The sequence below is a fragment of the Buteo buteo genome, chromosome 22 (assembly GCF_964188355.1).
Source record: "Buteo buteo chromosome 22, bButBut1.hap1.1, whole genome shotgun sequence".
Taxonomy (NCBI): domain Eukaryota; kingdom Metazoa; phylum Chordata; class Aves; order Accipitriformes; family Accipitridae; genus Buteo; species Buteo buteo.
Window position 1 is genome coordinate 12889851 of NC_134192.1, and position 25103 is coordinate 12914953.

At 49.1% G+C, this 25103-nt stretch overlaps 2 protein-coding genes across 6 annotated transcripts; both read right to left on the minus strand.

The window, feature by feature from the left end:
- Positions 1–88: 88 nt before the first annotated feature.
- Positions 89–4774, minus strand: TMEM35A (transmembrane protein 35A). 2 transcript variants are annotated; one of them, XM_075053825.1, is made up of 3 exons: positions 4444–4774; positions 1528–1626; positions 89–1428 (listed from the first exon to the last, which is right to left on the minus strand). In XM_075053825.1, the coding sequence occupies exons 1-3, from the start codon at positions 4561–4563 to the stop codon at positions 1240–1242; spliced, it is 408 nt and encodes a 135-aa protein (XP_074909926.1). In that variant the 5' UTR covers positions 4564–4774; the 3' UTR covers positions 89–1239. The 2 variants fall into 2 exon arrangements, with proteins under 2 accessions (XP_074909926.1, XP_074909925.1); XM_075053824.1 differs by having other exon boundaries at positions 89–1626; positions 4444–4771.
- Positions 4775–6637: 1863 nt separating this feature from the next.
- TRMT2B (tRNA methyltransferase 2B) lies at positions 6638–15620 on the minus strand. 4 transcript variants are annotated; one of them, XM_075053782.1, is made up of 13 exons: positions 15299–15613; positions 14454–14721; positions 13076–13130; positions 12544–12663; positions 12022–12121; positions 10943–11013; positions 10348–10494; positions 10113–10207; positions 9357–9571; positions 9127–9228; positions 8823–8942; positions 7723–7822; positions 6638–6902 (listed from the first exon to the last, which is right to left on the minus strand). In XM_075053782.1, exons 2-13 carry the CDS (start codon positions 14633–14635, stop codon positions 6776–6778), a joined length of 1434 nt encoding a protein of 477 aa, XP_074909883.1. In that variant the 5' UTR covers positions 14636–14721; positions 15299–15613; the 3' UTR covers positions 6638–6775. The 4 variants fall into 4 exon arrangements, 3 of the variants coding, with proteins under 3 accessions (XP_074909883.1, XP_074909886.1, XP_074909885.1); XM_075053785.1 differs by lacking the exon at positions 15299–15613 and adding an exon at positions 15058–15264; XM_075053784.1 differs by lacking the exon at positions 15299–15613 and adding an exon at positions 14804–15051.
- Positions 15621–25103: the final 9483 nt, after the last annotated feature.

Consider the following 25103-nt stretch of genomic DNA (forward strand, 5'->3'; position numbering starts at 1 on the left):
AGGTGCAGTGTTTGGGCACAGGAAAAATATTTTCAGATGTGTCTCTCAAAAAAAGAAAATTTGTTTCTGTCAAGACATTTTTCTCCAAATTTCAAAAAGTTTATTTTCATGAATAATTAAGAAAATAAGGAAGAACTGAAAACAGACAAACATCAAGAAAAACAAACTCACTCAGAGGTAACACATGCTTCCTATGACACATTGCAAGATTTCAGATACAACACATGGGGATTCAGGCTCTGGTGACAGGACCTCCCACAGCTCACCAAAGCCGTATATGGGATGAACAATGAGGTACCTGGACACATTCAGTCCCTCATCTATCAGCAATAACCGACAATTCTATAAAGTTGCAGTAGTTGTGGAAAAAGGAATTTTTTTCTTGCAAGGAAATTGGGAGCCTGATGCTATCTGCCAACAGCAGACATATTCTGGAGTTTTTTGGACAGTTCTGCTCCCCATTCCCTCACCAGGGGTCCCTACTCTCTGCCAAGAGAGGTAAAGAGATGCCATTGCCTTGTGTGAAGCAGGCAGAAAATTACTGTTATCAGGCCATTGTCCCAGTTTTAGAGCCTGTGCAAAGTGTGGAAATCAAGGAAGATGCAAATAGTGCATCCCATGTTTTCCGTGGATAACCAGTCCAAAGAAAGGACTGGGCACAGAGCCAGCAAAGGCTAAGGGATCCCTTTCAAACACAACAAACAACACTTTTATGCTGAGTAGGGTCCTTTCCCCCCCCTTGACCGTGGAAGAGGAAACGTAGATTTGTGGATGGGGCTGCACAAGCCAGCACAGGGACACTCTGGTTATGTTCTACCCAGCCACTGTTGCCAAGACTGCCGCGTAGCAGAATTGCATCCAGGCTAGGTTTCAACTGCCATGGGGCTTGGGGCAAATGCTCGGGGACTAATCTCCCCACTGCCAAGTTAGCGTGACTACCTGGCCAAGTCTTTGCCCATGCTCTCAGGCTGGTTTTGCAGCTCCTGCTGAGGCCAGTGCTATTCCAGCCAGGCTGCTAACTGCCTCCAAGCTGTCCTGGTGAAAACTAGCTTGTATTTTTCTACCTTACAGGGCAGCAGCAAAAGCAAGACTACAGTGTAGACATAACGTGTCTCTCAGACCCCAAGTGCAACTTTATTTATACAGACAAAAAATACGAATAGGTAAATAAAAAACAAATTTTCTGGGTGATTTTGGAGAGAGCTGCCTTGAGGGTCCGTATTTCTCACACGCACTCAACTAGGATACCTTCATTTTGCCTTTCTCAGGAGCTGCTTCATGGATGAGTGGCTGCTCATCCCCATTCACTGACAGGATCCTCTTTTCTGGTGGCTGCTCCTCAGGCTGGCGGGCAATCAGCAGACGACAGGTAAGCAGGATCCCAAAGACTAGTGCGTGGGCGTAACGCTTGAGTGGATCCCCCACTAGCTGGTGGAAAAAGAGCACAGCCAGCACAAGGAGGAGGAGGAGAAAGTTGGCCACGTCTTTGGGGCGACCAGGCACCAGTGTCATGACAATGCCACATACCACTTCTAGGGCACCAATGCTCTTGCGGAGAAGGATGGAGCTGACTCCCATCTTCTTTAGCATGGGGAGGGCCCGCACGTAGCTTTTGTATGCTCGTTTCTGAAATCAAGCAGTAATAGTGTAGAACACCATGATGTGAGAAAGTAAAGGTGACTTCCATTGAAATAGACTGATCTGCAATATGACCTAAAGATCACTTCAATCATCACAGGCCCCTCTAGCACAATATCCAGTCTGTACCCCTAAAGCTTCTGTTGGAGGGATATTAACACCATCAACCTGCAATTCCCCCTTCATAAGCTGTTGTCTCCTCACTGGAAAAAGTTCGGCAACCTAGCACCCATCTGTGGAGCTAGGACCTGGCCAGGTGTACCCTCTCCTGAAATCTGAAGTTCCAATTGCTAGAATTAGCAATGCAGAACCATGTTGTTAAAAAAAAGTACCTCTCTCTAAGAGTAGCTTGTCCTTTATAATTCATAACACACCTAGTCCCTGCAAAGCCAAGGCACAGCAAATAAAAGCAGAAGTCTCTACCTCAAAGCAACTTACAGTGTTTATGGGCACTACAATCTTAGCATGGGACTATACGTCAAAGCTGAGATTCACCAACCCTATCCTTTGCTTACAGATGTTTATGATCCTTTCTTTCCTCAGATGAACGCAAGCTGACATGACATCCTTTGCTCCCTGGTTTATGCTGGATTTCGAAGCAGTGTAAGCTGCAAGACAGCCTCCTTACACAGCTGCCTCATTGTTTCAGGGAAGAAACAGCCTCTGTCCTTACACACATTCAAGTTCTTGCACGTGAACATCAGGTACTCGTGGGCTTATTGTTTTTGTTTGGGTTTTTTTTTTCAGTCAAGTATTTCCTCTTTTTTATATATTTTCATAAAGCTCCTAATTATTGGAGACATTGAAATTATTTCCACTTACACTTGAGTGTACTATCCCTGTAGATATTCTTGCCATTGTGTTTTCTGCTTTCTAATCAGGGAGAGGGAAATGGAAGCTGAATCTCAGGTTGTCCAGCTCTCATGGGCACTGATCAGATTGTAGATTTACTGCCATGTGATTTTGGAAACCTGCACTACAGGCACACAGAACTTCCCCACTTCTCTGTAAATTTTGCTGCTTCCTTCTATGAGGAGCTTACACTTCACATGTGGTTAACAAATACACAGCATTGTCATTTTTGCTACTAAATAATTGAAGATCTCATGACACATTTACTCTAAGTGTATGCATTGTAAGGATGCATTTTAAACATTCAGTGAATAAAACCTCAGAGCAGAGTATTTTTAAACAGTTGTGAAAGATACAGCTTTTTAAAGAAATGTACTATCAGTATGTCCTAGAGTACTCTGGTGTTTTAACTGTTTTGATAGACAAACTAGCGTGTCTGTTTTTTGCTGAATAAAAACCTGCAAGTTTGGTGTTGTAGGTAGGTAACAGAGGTTCTCTTTTTGCTGGGGCAAGAAGCCATGCTTACTGATTGGCAAGATCAGGTTTTCACTAACTGTCTCCATTACATGACAGACCACCCTGGTACACAGCACAGCAAAAGCATGAAAGCCTAACGAGCCATGAACACATTACAATATGGGCTATTAAGAATGATGACGGTGTGTAATATCCAAGTACCTCTGCTTTCTCTTTGTAGAAATAGAGATCATTCCTACCTGTAGGCCTGACTTGGTAAAGCAGAAAGGGACAGAGAAATACTTTACAGAGCAAGGATTTTGCAATGCTTCTAAAGTCTCAGTGTTTTTTTCTGTCCCTTATGTAGCAGAAGCTTAAGAGCTTTGTTTTCTGGGCATTTTATCTCAGTCTTTTGCTCCCGAGTTACTTTTTGGTGATTCTCCTCTGTGAGATCCCTGTGCTGCTGGGCTGCAGATGAGGCACTGCAATTCAGATGTTATTTGAGAGCTAAGGAAAAGCAGCTGGGCAGGTGGAGCAAAGGGAGAGAACAGAATGTGCTGGAAACTTCCAGCCAGCACTATTTTTTTATGGGCACAAAAATTATACCAACACTTTTCAGCCACTGCAATAAATATAACAGGGGGTGGGAGTGGGGAGCAGGAGAATAAATAAATATAGACAAGGAAGCAAAACGTGGCAGCCAGTCCCTCACCTGCCTGCAGCTCGCAGCTGGCAAAAGCTCTGCAGCAGGGTTGGCCCTGGGCAGAGGGGAGCACAAACTAGCTCACCAGCTGAGAAATGCACACAGTGACTTCCCTTCCTCTCCTCACCCCTTTCCCATTAGGCAAGAGGAGGAGAGGCTCATTTCCCAGGCTAAAGAGAATAATAAGGTGACTATTAATAATATCTTCTTCTGCCAGCTAAGAATCTCAAAGCATTTCACAGTCATGAATTAGCCCCTGCACAAGTCCAGTGAGGCAGGGACAGTCAGTCTCAGTATCCTTGCTTTAAAGCACAGAATTTTGAGGATGATCATCTGGCTGCCAAAGCAGGCATCTGCTTTTCGTACCCCCGGTCTAGGGGGTAGGTACTCTCCCAGGGATCAGCTGTACGTGCCTGCTACATGTCTGGCACTTCTTCAAACCTTGCTTTTCAGAGACCCTTGCGTCCCCATCTTTTGCAGGCATCGGTGTGCTGTGCTACCCCCTCCTCCTTGCCTCCCCTCCCTGTCCTTATCCACAAGAGGTTTCTCCGTGGATGGGCTCAGATGGAGCCCAGGCGAGGGCTGCCAGGATATCCTCGGCACTGTGTATTATTTGTTTCTCTCCGTATCCATCAAATAAGGAGACAGATAAGCTTCTTCCCTCTCCCGCCCATGGCTCAGGGCTCCAGAGCGGTCACCCTCCCTGTATCCCACTGCAAACACTGCTGCTGCCGCAAGGTTGAGGGGAGAGAGCACTAATGCGTCTCCCTCCATGCTGCCACCGCCGTACTCACCATCTCATTGTAGGCATCTCTGCTGAGCCGAGGGGTCAATTTGATGGTCCCCATAAAGACGAAAAAGAGCCCCAGGGCCACCGAGAGGGCGACGATGGTGATAGTCCTGGGAGATGCCATGGAGCCGCTGGGAACCGGTCCGGGGAACTGGTCCTAGCGAGGCCTTCTCGCTCCGGCTGCCAGCCCGGGCGGGAGGTAGTCAGTCACCATTGAAGGAGATGAGGAATAAAGCTGCAGAGGCGGCGAGGCTGACGGCGGGAGGGGGATTCAGCCTCCTCCACTTGGCAGCCTCCGGGTCCTAATGCCCCGCAACCATGCGGCCAGAGCCAGGCAGCTCTAGCACCTGCCCAGCGATGAGCATTGCCACCGCTCCTACCTCTAAGTCACCCTCTGTTTCCTTACACGTTCCATAAATTACCCACAGAAAGCTGAAACTGAGCCAGTTCTGGGGATGCGGATGGCAGCCAAACGCATAGCACTTGCTCAACAGTGGGAAAACGGGGACATGTTAGCAGAGGGCACAAGAGTAACCTGCTATGGAGGAAAAGTGGTTGGAGGTCTCTTCTACATAGACAGCTTTCAGTTTCAGATGCTCAGACACTAATACACAGCAAACAACATATTGCTTAATATATTTGCCCCAGAAAAGCAAAAAAGATGTCTTGCCCCTATGGCTCTCCTGGAACCTGATGCCCAAAAGGGACGGCGAGGCCACTGTGCCACCCTCCCCCATTGCAGATAAAACCTGTCCTGTATGTTCAGCTCTCCAGAGACTAGTGGAAAGGTTTCCTGATCCTCTGTTACTTTCTGATTTAAAGTCATTATCTCTCCCCCTCTAATTTGCAACAAATTTCCTTTTGACAAAAGCATAGCTAAGCTAAGCAGAAAACCATTCTTCAGATCTTGCAGTGAGAAGCCTAGGTATAATTATACAAAACAGAACTGCTGGAAAACTGCATCCTTTGCTATAAACTGAAAATAAGAGGCAGTAACAGTGTGCAAAAATCTTACACTCATGGGATAGTACAAGAGTGACACTTCCTATGCCTGTCAAGATTCTCCCCATCACCTCCCTTTCTGGCATAGTAAGTCTCAAGTCCTAAACAAATGTATTTTAAGCCCCCGTGGCTTGAGAACTGGTGGTTGTTGTTATTATTCCAAGCTCAGGGTTTCTTAAGACTCGAGCTACAAGTCTGAAAAATACAGGCAGCTCCCCTTTTCCTTGGGAGTTTACCAGCCTTGATTCACCCAAATCAGATAGGGAATTCCTCTTTTGGATGAAAGAGTCAAATTTAACAGCCTGACTGTAGAAATGTGTTCTGCTACTTGTCTGGCCTAGATGACCAGGATAAACCAAAAGGTAACTTCAGTACAACATAAAAGTAAAAATTTAAAAATAAAAATAAAAGGAACCCTCAAAACAACATGAAGTTCACAAAACACAAGGGAACTCCACTCACTCAGACCTACCTCCAGGTTGTAGCAGCTCCATCTTTTGAAGAGCTGGAGAGAACTTAAATGTAACGTTGAGGTTCACAGCTTGCCAGTCAGTGAGCATGGCAGGACAGACACAAAACACACTAAATTTTTGAATTAGCTATTGCAGAGCAACCTGGTGAGGAAATAACTTCTTGCTGCTGACATTTTCACAGGGCACTTCATGTTTAGGTATCAGCAAGCATTAGTGGGGAAGGGGGAGGCAGGTGTGGAAGGAGAGACACTGAAATCTGTTCTCTCTTGATTTTGTTTTATAGAAGAAACTTTCTCATTGCCTCCAACTTATCCACGTGACTGATAGACATTCGATATTGATTTTGGAAGTTTATACAGGAAATACTTCCCTGACCCCAAAAGTCAACATTTTCCCAGTCAAGCATGAGGATTTCTAGTTCCTACAGTTTCTTCATAGCAAGTTTGTTATCAACTTGAAAAACACCTGAAATATCCTTGAAGCAAGCAGAGAACTAATGGCATGGCAGTATTAGAAAATACAGTAGATGTTAGCACTTTGTATTCACATGTTGACGGTGAAAAACCACAACACCAGAGAGAGGGTATTTTCCAGACTACTTTAACCAGCAGCCCAAGAAAAGGTTTGCAGGAGAGGGAAGGGTGATGAAATGCTGCAGAGAACCTTTTCACCCCAGAAATCCAAGTGTTTCCTTACAGAACAGTGTAGTTAGGCAACCCAAAGTAAGAGCAAAAGCAAAATTATTTATTTTTATACAACTTTCAAGAAAACAAGTTAAAATCCTAACTACATCGACTCCAGTCTTCAGGACAGTAGGCGGTTGCTTCCCAAGCTCTCAGAGCTGGCATACCTGCTTCCTTGTTAGCGGGTGAACAGCAGCACCAGCTCACAATGAACAGTATGAGGAAACATGTCAAAAGGTATAGCCAATGTGGGGGCAAATGGCTCTCCTGCCAGCTTCTTCCCTGGGTCAGGTGGGCAGCACAGCCTGTGGAAAGCAAAGAAAGCATCCTTTAGACCAGCAGCAGCAGCCTTCCCACCGTTATCGGTAGCACAATAGCACAGAGGATGCACTAAGGAGGTATCGTGTGTTTGGCTAACATCCCTCAGAGTCTGCGGCTGACACTGGCTGAGGTCTGGAACCATCAATACTGAATCCCAAACCAGCTCTGAAAACCTCATGGACAAGCTAAAGAGTCAGTGGCAGCTTTAAAGCTCCCTCTCTCACAAGCAATCCCAGCTGAAAGGTACTTGATACCCTTAGGAAATAATCCTCAGTTTTGCACTACCTGCATTGGTTACCTGCAGACAGTTATCACCTGCAAACGGGCCTGCCCCAGATAAAGACTTAGCTATATGGTTAACCCTAAGCAGGTGACTAATCCCTTTCGCTTCACTTCATTGGCTAGGGGCCAACCTTCCTGCAGTGAACCCAGTGGACTCCACATCCCACATCCAGATGTGCTATTTTGTTGGGGAAGGATGCACAATACCATTATAGCATGTTTGCATTATTTTCTATTCCTTACTGATGCACTAAAGCATCCTGCTGGAACATAAAACCCAAAGAATACCTGCTACCTTAAACCAGTAAGCGCAGCTTGCAAGTAAACCCAAAGTAACAAAGAAGCATAAACCACTTCTTACCATGCACTGACTAGTCCTATATCACACCTGCAGAACTCACCCAGTGAAATTCAGTCACAACAAAAACCCTCCTAAGCCAAGGTCAGATATTTATGTCCTTGTCTGGACATAATAGGGTCTGTCACTAAGGTCAGTGGAAAGGAAGAGAGGAGGGTGCTCACTCAAGAAAGTTCCTCATGGCTTCACCTTCTGGCTTGCAGGAGATGTAGAGCAGCCTTCGGATAGGCTTGCAGTTTCGGATGGCTCGCACAACCCTGTAATCTACAAAAAAAGATAACGTGCTTTCCCAGTGACCCACCACCATGAGCTCTCCAGAAGGAACGATCGCACAGCAAGCATCACAGAACTGCAGTGAACTGTCAAAAATACAGGGAAAAAAGAATATACATATTTTTCCATGTCGTGTCACAGATGCAGGCTTTTAGAAGGCCAGGGATGCAACCCATGCTGCTAACAGCTCAGCTGTTTTGGCAGGGTAGAGCAGCGGGAGAAATCCCTCTGGGAAGCAGAGGGATGAAGGATGAGAGAAAAATTGGACACAGAGGCACAAAAAACCTTCCACACACACTTGTGAGACTGCATCTGGGCACCAGGACTGGTTTAGGACTTCCCAGTACACACTGGAGCAAGTCCAGTGGAGACCACTAAGACAGTTAGAGGGCTGGGGCACGGCACGCACAAGGAGAGTGTGAGGGCTGCGATTATTCAGCCTGGGGAAGAAAAGGTGAGCTGGGATCCATTTGCTATCTTCATGGGCCTCATGGGGGGATTACAGAGAAGATGGAGCCACAATCTCCTCAGAGGGGTACAAGAAGAGGATGAGAGGCAACAGATGCGCTGCAGCAAGGGGAAATTATGATTAAATATACTAGGGAAAACATTTTCAGGAAAGGGTATCCACCCTTGGACACATTCAAACCTCAACTGGGCTTTATAGCCCTGTGCAACCCTATACAACTCTGAAGTTGGCCTTGCTTTATTTGGGAGATTGCACCACAGACCTCCAGAGGCTCCTTCTCTCCTAAATAATTCTGTGAGCCTACAAAAGATGGAAAAAAGATTAGAGCTGTCTGCTTTAAAGAGAAAGCATGATAAAGGCACTGAAAACAACAGCTCTGTGGGATTTTAGCTGCTGTCAGCAACAAGGCAAGAAACTAGAAAGCTAAGCAAGCAGAGGGTTTGGAGCCAGTATAACAGGTCTCTCAGAAGTTGTTCAAAATACTCTGTTTTCAAGATGAAAATAAACAGCATATTCTCTCACGGAGCCCAGCCCGAGATGGGTTCACCACAGCCACAAGGGGTCGGGCATCCTCCCACGATGACAGGAGTTGTGGTAACACGGCCTCTGCCTTTCCACTGTGAAACTCACAGTTTGAAATTCCTGTGAAGCAAAAAGCAGCCACATGAACTCAGCAGTCAGTCTCACCAGATGTTAGGTATAACATGAAGTACTGCCCTGGAGGGGCTGTGTGGAGGTAACTTGTTAAAATCCCTCTGCTCCCTTCTGCTTCCAATTTTTTCAGCAGTTAGTTTGAAACTTTCTGCCATGGCTAGTTTGAACTCACCATTGAATGCTGCATTCCACCTGGCATCCTCTACTGCCTTCTCCACCACCTCAATACCAATAATCTTGGACACTTGGTGAGCCAGAGAGAGACCAATTGTGCCTGGAAACAAGGGAAACAAAAATACTCCGTACATCCATGCTGAAGAAACAAGCCTTTAGATAGTGGGGATCATTTTTGGCACGCAAAGCACCAGCCCTGGGAGCCAGGCTCACACAGCCCCCGCTCACCTGTTCCACAGCAGATGTCGAGGAGGATGGTGTCCCCACCAGCCTGACTCAGCTCTCCGACCACCTGGTACAGAACTTCTGCTGCACCCGTGTTTACTTGGAAAAAGGCATCTGGAGAGATGCGAAACTTCAGGCCTAGCACTTCTTCAAAGATGTGTGGCTCTCCGTGAAGGAGCTGGAAGGGGGACTGCTCATGGGAGCAGCGTGTCATGGTGCTAGCAGAGCACAACAAACCTAGCTGTTAGAAGGCAGCAGAGAGGCAGCTGATTTCCATTTCCATTCCTGGGGTGCTTATGTGCAAGGGAGGATGGTTCTCCCCCCACCAACTTTTATTTCATGTAAGCCTTTCAACAGGATCAAAGAATTTTGATTCTTTATAAGGGGTCTGTAACTTGCACAGCCTAGTATTCATTAAAAGGATCAAAATTACTTTGCAGAAGGCAGCAGTCCTAGGGTCTATTCCCCAGTTTTGCTGCTAATGGGATTTACTATCTTGGGGAAGTCACTGTAGGTTTTTTTCTTTAGTTTCTCAGGCTCATAATTCCCATGAGGTAGAGCCATAGTGTATTCAAGTATTTCAGGTCTGGGAAAACAAAAGATGTGGCCATCTCAAAACCACATCTGCAAGAAGCATCCAAACATCTGTCATTCTCTTCAAGCACTCCCTGAACTGGTAGAATTTGACTTTGATCAGAGAAGGGGGGAGAAAAAGGAGGTGATTTTGTTTCCACTCTTTCCCTGTGTCAAGACATATACCTCTCTTGGAAATATAGTGAAGTCAAGGCACAGACCGTTCCAGGTCCACACACGAAGAACTCCTTAAGCAATGCTTTCTGAGTAGCCAGTGCCTCCTGTCAAGAGCAAGAAAGGAAAACCTAGCTGTTTGGGTAATCTGATTAAACACCTCTCCCCAGCGATACACCTAGCAAGCTCAGGTCAGCCAGATACCTGATGTGCCTCTTGCTGGGTGCTCTGTGCTCCATGTACTCACCTGGCCCAGCTCCTGGGGGTGGAAGGTGATGATAGCCATGGTGTGACCATGCCTGGTGGTGCGTACCACGAGCTCCCGCCAGTGTCCACCTTCATGGAAGAGGATGCAGGGGTCCAGGGAGGAGTGACGGATGAACTCCTCATAGCACTGAGCAGAGGGGAAATGGCACTTGTGGTACAGCGAAGACAACTGGCCTGGTCTTAGCATAACTCTGTGCACCCCAAACAGGTGACCCTTCCACCAGTATAATCTTTTTTTTTCTGTTTGATTTCAATACACGTGAGTGAAAGGTCTTTCCAAGTTCTTGGAAGACAAGACATTTTAATAATTTCAATTCTTATGTATTTTAACAGATTGGCAGGAATTTATTGTCACTTGGTTAACTTCATTCTTTGGGACAGTTTAGAGGCTGCAACATTAACATGCAAGTTTAAAAAAAACATTTATCCATCAACCAGTCAGGCCTGAAACTGTTGACAACATGAAAATGGACTTGAAAAAACAGCCTAACTAAAATTACAACGTTCTCCCAAATAAGAGTTATGGCAGTGCCTCTACTCCACAGTCTAGGGACAGACATGACTTACTCATTTACCTCAGCTACTTGTTTGTGTTCTGGGGGTATGTTCTCCACGTGGTTGGCTTTCACACAGACAATATTTCTTGCTGGAGAGAGACAGACAGGTATTTAATTGTTTTGTTTCAGGGCACATAAACCACTGTAGCATCTGACATGATAAACTGTGAGAGGCCTTTCCCCTGAATTCTCCCACTGTACAAAAAAAAGGAAGAAAAAAAACAAACCACCTGGTACCTACGTGCCCCACTAAATCCTGGGATGTTCTGGGTACTTGCAGTCTGCAGGACCTGCCAGAACTCCCTTTGCCAGTGATAACTGTCACTCACTTCCATGAAGAGCTTTTTAAATGTCCTCTAGCAACTCCCAAATGACCCACTGCACTGTTCTTAAAGTAAGGGAGCCAGAGCAGAGCAAGATGGTTTTCTAACTGGAGAATAATGGTGTGGGCTTACAGCAGCAAAACAGTTTAGGTTGCCTGGAAAACAGCATTCCCACTTCAGTTTAAATGCTATCAGAGGTAAAATGCATCCATGGAATTATTTTTCAATGAGAAAAGTACACAGCAACCACCCCAGCACCTCTTGCTATGGGTGCTGGCAAGCAAAACCCAGTACAGACAGTGTGAACAAGCTCACCACTGAGCAGCCTGCAAGGAGCACACAGCTCACATCTTTGCTGCACAAAACCAAACTGTCTCATGCATCCCAAACGCTCCAATGTTGCTCTGTTGCTTATGGACCTGCACACACGCCCCCCCCCCCCCCCCCCCCCAATGCTCTCCCTGCTCAGCACAGGCCCTCGGAACACACCAAAAACACAGGAACAGCATAATTAAGAATAACAAAGCTAAATCCTGCAGGGGCTGCTTCCACAGCTGTTGTCCTTACTGCTGTATTTAGCAAATTAGAAGCTGGTGTTTCTTCAGAGGCTAATGAAGTGAGGTTTTAAAATTTCTGCCCCAGACTTGATGGTGTTTCTGTTGGCATCCCCCAGGATTCAGGCTTCTAACTTGGGTGGAGGCTGTCACAGCAGAGCCTTGCCCCAACCCAGCCCATACCAGCAGTTTTCTACCCAGCTCCTTGTCCTGCGCTGACCTCTGCCAGTTCCCACATACAACCCCACGGTTTTGGGGTTCCCATCCGGTCCTCGGTTCACAGAGAAAGTAGATTTGTTTCGGTAGCCATTAATGATGGGCTGAAGGAGAAAAGAAGGAAAAGTAAAGCCTTGGATTAAAAGAAAAAGAGAAAGTAATGGAGGAAAGCCAAAACCCAGCCTGGTTGTTCTGTCGGCAACATGGGAAGATACACATGAATGTGCAAAATGCAGAAACGGAACTTGTGCACGAGACCCCCAGTACTTCCACTCAGGAAGAAGAAATGGCTCTCTGTGACATAAGAGTGACAGGTTTATCAGGGAAGGCTTGGGCACAAAAAAGGGCTCCTAATCACTGGGCTTGTTTCACTCCCTGGCAGTCACAGGCTGCAAAGCAGAAGCTAGCAAAGACTGCCACAGACACATTCTCTGCAACCAAGTAACCCCTGCCATGAGACTCTTTGGAAGTCGAGTGGGAGACTGTTAGTGGCTCAGCGGGGACAGCGTCCCCACAGGATACTCACTGAAGGGACTACAGGCTGGAGAGGACAGCAGAGTCCATCAGGTTTCTGTGCATCTATGCCCAGCTTCTCAAGACGAGATGCCAGTGTCTGCAAAATCTTCCTCTGGCTTTGATACTTCACCTGCAGAGGAGTCCTAAGCCAGAAACACTCTTACAGGACCACACAACAGGGGGCAGCTCTTCATCACCCCCCTCTGGGAAGGGCAACAGGAGGGAATACTGCAAGTGGGATATAGTCCCAGAGGAACTTTGCCTTTCTCATCACCACAGCTGCTTGGAGCAATGGGGAGAGAGAGAAATCCTGTGTCCATGGTCCCCAAGTGCTGGCCTGGAGCACTTGGTCACACACACCATCCACAGGGAACCTCCCAGTTCTATCCTTCACAATAACTAAAGAATTAAAGCAGCAGTAAATAGGGTCTGAAGAGTTTACAGCATTAAGTGACTAAGATGCTAAGGGTTGTTGCTCAAGGGGGATAGGAAGGACAGCTGGGGCAACACGACAGAGAAAAGTCCATGTAAGCGCATCTTACCTGCAGCTGCTCTTGATAGGGAAGTCTCCACAGTGGAGTCACCGCGTTCGCTAACCTGGAAAGCACAACATCGCAGTAGTGCCCAGAGCTACTTGCCTCTGATACTTATGGCATAACATCCCCACCATCTCCTTCATGGGGAGGACCATTCTGGTATGGGCTCTGCACCAGAGCTGGATGTGAACATCCAAACTCCCTTTTCGTGGCACCTTCCTGGTGCAGAATACTTGTGGCTGGAAGAGGGACCCAGGAACCACAATGACCAACTCTCTAGAGGACAGGCTGAGCCTTTGGCAGAAGACTGACCAGCAATGCCTTGGTGTCCTGGGTAACCCAGGTATCTTTCTGATTCCTCTTTAGAAGACAGGGCCAGGAACAGCGTTCCCCCCCCCCCCACAGAGACCCAGAGATGCCCTGCCAAGCCCCGGGTGAGATCTGACTCCAGGCTGGCAAAGCCAGGGGAATGAGTATTCAGATGTTACTGGGGTCAGAGGGGAAAAAAAAACCCCAAAGTGCAGAGAAGGGAACAAAAAAGAGATCATGTTGTAGCTTCAGATAGGCTCTGTTGCTTTGTCCCACTGAATCAGAGGCTTTGGCCATCCCTTGCTGCTCTGAGGACTGCCCAAGTCCTATCTCCCTGGAGTTTTCCCCTAAAAGAGCAAGATGCTTCCTTTCATCACTCAGTGCATCCATCCTGCATCATCTACCTGCTCACATTTCCAGCCACTACTACATCTTTTTTGCTAATGCTAATTAAATCCACCGCAGTGAAGTGCACAGTTTGTGTGTAGCAGGCAGGGAATTACAGGCTGCCCACTCTCACCGGCTCAGCCACCCACACAGCAGCAGTTTAGAGATAAACCTCGGAACCTGCCACTACTTGCACCTGAAGCAGGGCGAGCAAGAACAAAACACATACAAGCTGATTTAAAAAAAAAAAAAGACAGAGTAAGGCGTGAGGTGGATATGATCCAAACTATCATAACTATCCATCAACTACTGGCTCACTGAGCCCATGGAGAACCTCACCCCACAGCTGGATAAGCTGCTGTTATTGTTTCCTGGGATTTTTGGAGCTGCTTCCAAAGCAACCAGCACCAGCTACTTTCAGGCACAGAACTGCAAATCAAACAGACTATTACTTTTTGCTTGCCAGTATGGCAACTGCTCTGCTCCTGCTCCTTTCCTCTTAGACCTTTTTGTTTCTTTTCCATTATTCCTATTGCGAGGCGAAGCTCCAGGGAAGCCAGCTGAGCCCTGGCTCTTCTATTCCTACTGGGGAGAGCTGGGCGTCCGTGAAACCCCCAACTGACTGCTCTAACCGCTTCAGGTGCTTGGTGCTTTGGAAGAATGCTTGGTCATTTTTGAATTGCCGTACCTCTCCTCCCAGGAGGAACCTGGCAGGCTGCAGCCCTGCCAGGCCTTTTTCTTCTCCTTCCACTTTGCTGCTGTCTTCTTCTCTGTCAGCAGGCTGTGGTCCTGACCGGACAGGCTGCTCAAGTGAGCACCCGAAGGGCAAAGGCGCCGGTGCGGTAGCCTCAACGCGCAGGACAGAGCCATGGTGGGAAGGAAAGGGGCTGCACCCCTGCAAGCAGCACAGCCGGCCCACAGTCAGCGTCCCAGGAAGCGGCACGTCAGCTACGGATCTGGAGGCAGGTAGAGAAAAACACCACGCTCGGGGCCAGGTCCGCTCCAGAAGAGAAACCACTTAAGTTTAAAAATACCCACGGCCGTCTGACAAGCGGGTGCATTCTCCCTTGGCTCGGAGCTGCCGGGCGGTGCTGGTAGCGCAGCGAGGGGCCCTGCCCGGGGCCGAGCGGGAGGCGCGGAGGGAAGGAGCAGCAAAAAGCGGCGTTTCGTTCCCCGGCCGCAGGCGACCGGCCTCCGGCGGCCGGCGCGCTGGGGCTCGGCTAGCAGCGCCCGCTGCCAGTCCCCGCCGGCCCGGCCCGGCCTTGCCACTCTTCCCGGAGCTCGGCCCCCACCTCGCCCGGCGAAAAGCTCGCTCCTTCCGCTAGCGGCCGGCCGCCTCCCCGCGCTCCCGGGTCTCGCCGCCCTGCGCGGCGTCCGCGGCCGAGAAGCCTCCCCGGCCCAGGGAGCTCCACGCCGCGCCGCGCCGCGAGCCGGCCGAGCCCCGCGCCAGGGCCAGCTCCCCCCGCCCCGGGGCGGGACGGGGCCCTCTGCTCGGCGGCGAGTCCCGCCGCGCTCCCGGGGCCCGCGCCTTACCTCCCGGCGCCGCGCCCCAGCCCCGCCGCGGGCTCCGGCCCGGCGCTCTCCGGGTCCGGCCGCGGCAACGGGGCGCGGGGCGGTGCCCGAGCCGCTCCCCGAGCCGCCCCGGGGCGGCGAGCCGTGCCCCAAAGGCGCCCGCCTCCTGTTCGCGGCGCGGAGCCCCGGCACGCCCCGGGGCCGCCGCGCTGCACGCCCCGGCCCTCTGCGCAGGCAGGAGCGCAGGGCGGCCCGGCAGCCCCCCCCCGCCCCCTACCCCGGCGGCCGGGAGCGCCCTGCGCGGGGAAGGCTGCGGCGGAGGGCGGCAGCCGCGCAGGGCCTGAGAGCAGCCCCGCCGAGCGGGGCGAGGGGGCGGCACCGGCCGATGTCACCGCAGCTCGCCCCGAACGGGCGCCTGAGGCAGAGAGCGCCGCAGCGGGAGCGAGCGGGCTGCCATCCGTTCTGCCCCGGGCTGTTGGCGTCCCGGAGAATTCTGCGAAGGAGCGGCCCTGGAGCTCCCGGCGCTGCGGGAGAGGGAAACTGCCCCGGAGCAGCTGCGGGCAGACGAGGCTGGCTGCTCCGTTCTGCCGGCACAAATGGCGATGACTGCAGCTGCGGTCGCTCCCAGCCCTGGTGCCTCCAGGAGGGCTCTCGGCAGCGGCCCAGAATTACCTGTGCACACTTTTTAAGTATGCTGATTTCAGACAATCTAGGCATCTTGGAGAGGTCTCTTGTCTGGGACTTCACACAGCCAGCTGTCGCTCGAGCCCCTAAAAAGCGAGGGTAGAGCGGTCACGGTCTTTGGATAACCACCACATCATAGTGTAGTAACAGTTTCATCTGTTTTAATTGAAAAGGAGAGGCTCTTAAGTACTTCCGATGCACGGATTTGGCGTTTTTGCTTCACGGCATGGCACGTCCGTAGCTAACTTCACTATAAAATAACATCAAATTCTGAATTAAGCATCTATCAACTGTAATTTTTATCTAGGCAAAAAAAAAGCTTTGTGCTAATTGGCTCTTCTTGGGTACTGTAGGGATGAATGGCTGCCCTTCGGCTAGGAACACCGCAAGTTCCTAGTTATTTAAGTGCGGAACCTGAAAAACATTTGAAAAAAACTGCTGTCTCTCGACCCAAATATTAAAATCAGAAGTGCACGTAATACCACCGTTATACCAGAATTACCTCTTGCCTCTGTCTTCTCCCCTAGCTGTGCAAACGGGACTGCTCTCTCTCCCAAAGCCTCGGCCTTCTGCGGGGACTCTGGGGAGCGTTTGCTGCAAGCGTTCGTTTCATTTACCATTAGCCGGGTGTACTAGAATTGCTCTTTATTTGTGCGACACACACAATTATTCGGGGACCGCCAGGGCATCTCTGGCTTCCAGAATAAAGCATCCCCTTCTTGAGATTGCATCTTAAAGCTGAAGAAATTTGGCTAGGCCTGTAGGCAACAGCTGGGTGCAGCAAAGACAGCGGGTTCCTTTCTTTTCTCATCTAAAGACAGACCGCCTTCACCTAGGTACTGGAAAAGGTCCCAATAAGCAGAAGGCAAGAGGCAGAAGTGCCCAACAGCAGTCAGGAATAGCAGCTGAAAGGAACTGAGCAAACAGTCCATTCAAATAACTCATCCTTCTCCACCTCCACCATTAATTCTTGTTCCTAATTACCCTCAGCTGTAGTGGATTTGCCATCTTGCAATCTCAGTTCTCCAGGTTGCCAGCTGTTCTACAGAAAACGTAGTCAGGCCATGGTTATGGATTTATGCACACTGGCCGCCCTAACAGGATCCAGCCCTAGGATCCTGCTGAAAATGCAATCAATGTCCGAGTGAAGGTTTCCGATGCCTCTTTTATTAGTTCTCAGGTCACAGCTCGAGCTGCGTGCCTCTGGAGAGGGACCCCTACCCCAGATTGCACCCCTCAATTATACCCAGCACCCAATCCCCAAGTCTAATCACTTAATTCTGGTCAGCGGTCTCTTGATTTCTTACTGGTTTTCACTGTCGCCGGGCCAGCCTTCTTCTGAAGTTACTTCATTCTCTTGGAATTGTTTCCTTGGTCCTCATCTTCTTCGTTCTGCTCGTATCTGCCAGATTCAGCTAGTTCTGTGTTAGCAGCATTAGTTTTATCAAAAAGTTTACTCTCAGTCGCCTCTCGCGGCCTAAGGCTTCAACTACTTTAGCTTCTACTGCCAAGCTACTAACGCTAAACGAGACTCTTCAGAGAGAAGAATACAGTTAATCGCATTTCTTCTGTAACAGTCCTCCCTTTGTTTCTTTCAGGCATCCCTGCCTGTCTATAGTTGGTCTTGTATGAGGACTCTTCGATACCCATGTACAGATTTCATAAGCATATTCTGTAAACAGTTCCAAATGCAAGTAAAAACACAGCAGGCCACCAGAAGCATAGTAACCACAGCTAAAAGACTCTTTAGCAATGAACTAAATAAACTGCTAAACCATGAGGATAATCCCCATCCAGAGAACAAGTTTTGTAACCAGGGATTCAATGGCTGTTCCTCGATCACTGATAGAGTCTCCAAGTTCTAAAGCAACCTTTTCTAAGGCCTTTTGTAGTATATCGGCATGGTGGGGCCGGTCACTTACGGAATCATTCTTGAAATGGAACATCCTATTAGTTTTCCCTCTGCTGGTGGATTTTTCCATGTGCTATTGTCCTGGTTTCAGCTGGGATAGAGTTAACTGTCTTCCTAGTAGCTGGTACAGTGCTATGCTTTGAGTTCAGTATGTGAAGAATGTTGATAACACTGATGTTTTCGGCTGTTGCTCAGTAGTGTTTAGACTATAGTCAAGGATTTTTCAGCTTCTCATGCCCAGCCAGGGCACCTGACCCAAACTGGCCAACAGTGTATTCCATACCATGTGACGCCCCATCTAGTTTAGGAACTGGGAAGTGGGGGTGGGGAATCGCCGCTGGGGGACTGGCTGGGTGTCGGTCGGCGGGTGGTGAGCAATTGCCCTGCGCATCATTTGTACATTCCAATCCTTTTATTACTACTGTTGTCATTTTATTAGTGTTATCATTATCATTATTAGAATCTTCTTTTCTGTTCCATTAAACCGTTCTTATCTCAACCCAGGAGTTTTACTTCTTTTCCCGATTTTCTCCCCCATCCCACTGGATGGGGGGGAGCGAGTGAGCGGCTGCGTGGTGCTTAGTTGCTGGCTGGGGTTAAACCACGACAGCTATCTAGTGCTTCTTCTAGTCTTTGGAGAGTTTGTTCTCAAGTTTCAATGAGGGAAGTTTCTGTGACGTTTCTAATTGTTCCCTGAGGTAACTTAGAAGTAATGTGTAAATAGGGCACCCCGCGGGCAACCTAACAACTGCCAGTCCAATTGGCTGGTAGTATTTTATAAGCTTTTCGGCCACAGGCAAAATAATGGCCTTGTAGGGCCCACAGTGGGGAGTGATGTCTACTTGTTAGTACACTGGTGTGTAAGATTAAAATCCCATATCTTCCCAACGGAAGGTCAAAACCATCTTTGTCTTCCGATATGTGCGTTCCACTTAGACTACGTTGTCCTTTACCTTTCCACCACTTGTAGCTCGTTCTGGTGCCATACGTTGGGACGCTACTGCAGTTGTTCCTCCATGGCCTGAAGCTTATAGTTTCAAAAAAATGGGGTTTGACCTTTACAGAAAGTGTGGGTGTTCTTAAACCAGTAACCATCTCTCCACTGGGTTATGAGGCATGAGCTGTTTCCTGCCGGGTAGGCACATTGGTCAGACTGGTTGCGAGTGAAACAGAAAGTTCCTTCTGTGAGCATGGCGGTGGTATATTCCCAAGCCTGACGTTTGGTCCGAGTTAAGAGTCTTATTCCAGAAAAGTGAATTGGAGGGGTTGTTTATAAGTATAGTTCCCTGTCGCTTTCAGTTCAACTAGGGTCAAAGGATAATAACGGAATATTGGCGAGGAGGATTGTAAACACCCTCAAGTGACCTGCAGCTGGAGTGTAGAAAAATAAATGGATCATATTGATAGTCGTTTATCCTTGTGTGCTGGACAAGTAGAACATCTGTGTTTAGGTAACACAGGCAGATGGCAGACTTAGAGGCACCCTATTGGACACGCTTGAAATTCCTGCCCCGCTACGCAGAAGGCCAAAGCACAGGGGTAAACCACACCTGCGCGAATCCCTGATAAACACGCAAAACCAGCAGGGTCGGCGATCCTCCAGCATGGACCAAGCTCAGCGGTGCCTGCGTCCCTGCTTGTGTGCCTCTGCCTGAGTGCTGCTTCGGGGATGCCCCGGCTGGCGAGGTAAGAAAAATAAATTCACTCTTTGCATTTCATCCGTGGGCTTGTGGTTGTTCCTGTGTTCTGCCTGCGCTCACTCACACAGCTGCTTTATCTGCCAGTTCATTATTTCTTTCAGTTTCGCTGGATCCTTTGGTATGAGCTGGACAGTGGACTACAGCGATTTCCCTTGGAAGCTTAATAGCTTCCAACAGCATTTGGACTTCAGTTCCATGAGAAATATTTTTGCCCACCAAGGTACGGAACCCTCGTTCTTTCCATAGCATACCCGTTGCATGACACACTCCAAAGGCATATTTAAAGTCAGTATAAATAGTTACCTGCTGATTATGCCCCACCCAGGCTGCTCTTGCTCATGCAGTTAATTCAGCCCCTTGGGCGCCCACCGAGAGTTGTAGAGGTTCTGCTTCAAGTACCTCTAAGTTTCTCACCACTGCATAGCCGCGTGTCGTTTTCCATCCACACAGTATGACGATCCATCAGTGGAAAGGGTTAGATCCAAGTTCTCTAGAGTTTGATCCCGCAGATCTTCCTGTAGGCGGCTGGAGCGGAACACGACCTTAGCACAGTCATGATGCGGCTCACCGTCGGAGGGAGCGGGCAGTAAAGTTGCTGGATTCAAAACATTACGTCTTTTCAAAGTAACATTACCTGCATTTAAAATCGTTAATTCACAACGATGTGCTCTTTGTGGGGACAATGCTCGTGTAGCATGTTGCTTAAGAATCAGTTCCACTTCATGCGGGACACACACGGTTGTTGGGTGACCCAGGACTAACGGTCTCCTGCTTTCTATGGCAGTCGCTGTTGCTGCTATCACTCTAACACAGGAATTATTCCCTGCAGCTACAGGATCCAGTTGAGTCGAGTGGTAAGCCACAGGGCGGCGGTGCGGACCTAGCTTTTGAGTAAGGACTCCGCTGGCACAAATAGTTTAAAGGGCTTGGAGTAATCTAGCGATCCTAATGACGGAGCAGAAGCTAAAGCTCCTTTTATAGCTTGGAAAGCCTTTTCTCTCTTTGGACCCCACCGTACAGGCTCCACTTCCTCTGCCTTGGTAGCTTCTGTCCATGGCTTACTTAACTTCCCTAGCCCCGATAGCCATAGTATCCTACTGCACCTAAAAATCCTCGCAATTGCATCTTTGTTACCGGGTGAGGTATTTCTACAATAGCCTGGACCCATTCTGGGTCGACTAACCTTTGTCCCTCTTTTAATACAAATCCTAAATATTTCACTTCCTGGTGACACAGCTGAAGCTTAGAGAGAGATGCACAGTGACATTTTTCTGCTAAAGCAGTACATAGACAAATAGTATCTTTCAAGCAATCTTCGTATGTCTTGCTGGCAACTAACGAATCATCTACATATTGTACAAGTGTAGAACCTCCAGGTAATACAGCATCTTTCAAATTTTCTCCTTGCCACCCCAGCATGTGATCCTTAAAATAGCTGCAGATGTCAGAGGTGGCTTGGTCCACAAACACACTTGCTGCCAGTTCATTATTGAAATTCTGAAGAGTCATTCCCCCATAAGCCAACAAAGCCTGTCGCAATCTTCCCCAGTAGTCGCTGGGGTGTTCCTCTGGCCTCTGTCTGCATTCCTGTACTTTAGTTTGCTTTACTCTCATCTCCTCCAAAGCTCTAATCACATTTATCAGATTTCTAACCACTGTTTGGCAATTATCTCTGTCTGTTTGATTATTCTAATGCCAACCGGGATCAACCTGAGGCCAGGCAGTCCAATTTCCCCCTGCCTGTAGTGTTAATTCCACATTCTTTTCAATTACCCTACCTTTCTGTCTGGGTGGAACAACTCACTCAAAAATGACTTGGGGGATGGGAAATTAATTCTGGTGGAATCTTCTTTAAGATAATCACTGAAAGGATTTTTCACGCCATCCCTGGGATCCTGCAGGTTTTGAGGTTTCCTTGCACCGGACTCCCACACTGCTGCTCGACGAGTTCCCCAGGTTGCCTCGGTCTAAATTTACCCTAAGAAATACAAGAAAAAAGATGACCATAAATCCCTAGAGAAAGGAAACAAGAAAGCAGGGGAGTAAGAGGAGGAGAAAAAGAAAAGAAAGAAAATCCATCTTGCTCTGACAGCAATTTTCTCCTGCCCTGTGGGAATAAAACTGCTCCTGACTGACTGGGCTATCAGAAAGCCCAGAGTGCTGTGAGACGTGGGGAAGAGGAGGTGTGGGAGCTGCAGGCGTTGATGCGACCGGCTCCGACAGCTGCTGTAACGCTGCCGGGAGGAAAGAGCCCCAGCAGCATAGCCTGGGCAGGGACCGAGGGGAGAGCTCTGCTGCGGCAAGGCAGCCCAGCCCTGCCCCTCACAAGGCGGGTGCTCAGAGGCGGGAAAGGTGCTGGGGGTCTGCCCGTAACAGATCCCAGAGGGGAATTCAGACCGTGTCACCGGGAATGCTTCAACTTGGTACGCAAATGGAGCCAGAAAGCTTACTTCTTGAGCAGACGCCCTGATCTGGAAACTTGGGGAAAGTTCTGATGTGAGCTTTGTGCTCTGGGGCCCTGTCTGCTTTTTTTTAAACTTACTTTTAACTGTGGCCTCGTAGACTGGGGACTAGCTTTTGGTCAGCATCCTCCCTTGGGAATCTTCTCCTGCTGCATCTTCCAGAGGTGGCCAGAGGTGCACCTCCTCGCTGCCATGTCTTGCGCATGACAGTGGGGATTTCGGAGCTATGACCCAGAGAGCAGGACCCTGAGGAGCAAACCCGCCCCAGAGGAAGGGACCACCACACACGTACGTGAGGCAGCAGAGGAGCAGCAGGGTGCCAGGGAGGATGTACGGGAGTGCCTGTGGGAAGTTCTCGTACAGGTGAGAATGTTCCCGAAATCCGGAATAAAACTCCTTAACAGCAATGAGAAGTTAAGAAGCAGGCACTTCTTTATTGCAGTGCTGGGCACACAGGGGATCACTCCACCTAGTGTGTGCACCTGTCTGGTTTAATCATGGAGGTTAAATACACACCTGTTATACATATTCACTAAATTTCTGGGAAATGTCATACATAATCATCAACTGTCCGATAAATCATTAGCATATGTAAATATCCCTTTTACGCAGGCGTGGTGAGGTCTCTGGTGGTCTTCAGAAGCCCTCTGGTGGTCTTCCACAGTCTTCCTCACTTTGTCCGATAGTTGACCTCTCTTATGTGATTCTGCGCAGTATGATTTTCGCCATCATGTATTAGATTTACATAAAAGTACATTCAATGTTAATTCTTAAATTTAACGTTTCTAGTGATTGGCCCTCAGTCACACCACCTTATCAATATTCTTATATTAAAACATTCATTGGTTAATCTTACTTAATTCCACTAACTGGAATCTTGATCAAAGTGGGGTTTCTAAGCAACAGAACTAAGGTCCATAACGATCTCTCTTAGTTTCTTAGGACAAAACACTACAAACTAACCAATCGGTCGAAGTTTCTATGGTTAACTAATTTTAGACAATACTTATTTTCTTATGACTGTATACAGCACATTTTGTATGTTCCTAAGTTTCGATGACTACATTGCAAGCTTCAAACCCCTATATTCTACAGTCTTTACCTTTTGATCAAACCCAGCTTATATAAAATTTTAACTTATCAGAATATTTGTAACAAGAACACACGTCGCTCAGGTAGTCCAGGACCAGCGGACGCCTGCGGAAGAGACGTGTCCTAGTGACTGCGAGGAAGTGATGGGAGAGGGATATGAGCCAGGGCCCACCCTCCCAGGAGATCTTTGTGGGACAGGCGGTGGTCAGGGCCGCTCGCCGCGGGGGGTTTGCTGGTGGCAGACCCAGGGATGTTCAATCCTGACTCAGATTTCACACACCCGATGCTGCCAAAAAGAACCCCTCTGATCCCAGAAGCTCTTTTGAGTCTTGCAGCAAAACTCGCTACTGGGGAGAGCAGAGGGACACTAGACACCCTCCTTTTTCATAGATCCGAGTGTATTTTGAGGCAGGGCCAGGCCTTCTTCCCTGTGCTGGTGTGCAGCATCCAGCCCCTCTCACTACACACGCACACACGCGCGCACACACGCACGCCTGTGCGCGCGCCACTGCCCTCGCTCTGGAGCCACCATAAGGAACTTCAGCCCCGGGACAAAGCCGGTGCCCTCTGTGCAAACCGGTTTTACTTGCGTGCACAGCAAGCGGAGGAGCGAGCCTGGTCGTGCAGCCACATACATGGAGGACAAGAGGGTCATTTGGGGCAGCACAAAGAGTGCTCCCTGCTTGGGGCTGCTGGGTGCCTCGTCTGCTGCAGGCTGAGGCCAACAGGGTGGACAGGGAGCCCCCAGATCACGAGGGGCAGTGTGCCCACCCCTCCGGTGCTGCAAAACTTCATCCTTCCCAAGGAACTGCCTGGAAAACTCCAGCCCCCTGGGCTGAAGTTCCTGCAGTGCTCTCCAGCCCAGGACTGCCCCGTAGGGCTAGCTGCCCACCCCTTATCTCCTCCACAGCAGGTAAGTCAAGTGGATGGGGATGAAGAGGCAGAAACCCATGGCTCTGCCGCTCAGAGGCGGCTGGGGTGGGCAGTCAGGGCTGCTCGGGGCAGGCTCCTCCCGTCAGTCCCTCTCCTGTGGCAGCTGTTGCGCACTTATGTGGGATCACCTGGCTGGAGTCTTCTGCATCATCCACGTGTAGCTCCAGATCCACTTCTGGCCCTGTCCTCAGCCTCACCACTGCCCAGCTGGGAGGTGGCCTTGGGCTTTGTTGAGGGAATTATGCCGCTTGCCAGGAATTATGCCACTCTCAACAGGGCTTAGCCCTCGGTTCCTGCTCAAAGAAGACTAGTCGCCAATCAATCCACCGAGTAAATAAGTGGCATATTTATCTGACCTGCAGAGCAGCTCCAGCTGGGTGCCTCCAAAGAGGGATGCCCAACTGTCCTGGGTTCAGCTGGGATAGAGTTAATTTTTACAGGAACCTGGGAGGTGGGGGGCATAGCCGGGGCAGCTGACCTGAACTAGCCAAGGAGCTATTCTATACCATGTGACATCATGCTCAGTATATATATAGGGAGCGGGCCGGGGGGGTGGATCCTTCTTTCGGTGGGGGAAGTGACGGAGCGTCGGGTCCCGGGTGGTGAGCAGTTGCACTGTGCATCACTCTTTTTGTATACTCGTTCATTAGTACCGTTGTTATTGTTGTAATTCCTTTGTGTTGTCCCAGTAAACTGCCTTTATCTCAACCCTCGAGGTTCCAGGTTTTTTTTCTTTTCTCTCCTCCGTCTTCCCCCCATCAGGGGCGGGAGGAATGAGCGAGCGGCCGCGTGGTTTTTTGTTACCGGCTGGACTAAAACCACGACACCAACAAAGACACCCCTGGGCAATTATACCCTTACAGTCCAAGTTCCTCACTACTCACGCAACAGTTCTGACCAGTAGCAGTAGTATTAGGGTCTGGGGTCTTGCCGTTCTTCACTGGGTCCCTTCGTTGTCTCTAGGCGGGCTGTTTCTTCTCTCTAAGGTTGCTGCGTCAGCTGACGACGGTAGCGGCCTTCCTTGCTTCCTGATCTTCCAGCTC

What these genes read in the sequence shown, in the direction of transcription:
- TMEM35A (XM_075053824.1), bottom strand. Translation starts at nt 4,563, where the DNA reads ATGGCATCTCCCAGGACTATCACCATCGTCGCCCTCTCGGTGGCCCTG. An exon ending in GAGATGCCTACAATGAGATG is followed by an intron (nt 1,627 to 4,443) that starts GTGAGTACGGCG and finishes GCTTGATTTCAG; the next exon opens with AAACGAGCATACAAAAGCTA.
- TRMT2B (XM_075053782.1), bottom strand. Translation starts at nt 14,635, where the DNA reads ATGGCTCTGTCCTGCGCGTTGAGGCTACCGCACCGGCGCCTTTGCCCT. An exon ending in ACCCCCAGGAGCTGGGCCAG is followed by an intron (nt 10,208 to 10,347) that starts GTGAGTACATGG and finishes TGCTCTTGACAG; the next exon opens with GAGGCACTGGCTACTCAGAA. An exon ending in GTGGAATGCAGCATTCAATG is followed by an intron (nt 8,943 to 9,126) that starts GTGAGTTCAAAC and finishes TTTGCTTCACAG; the next exon opens with GAATTTCAAACTGTGAGTTT.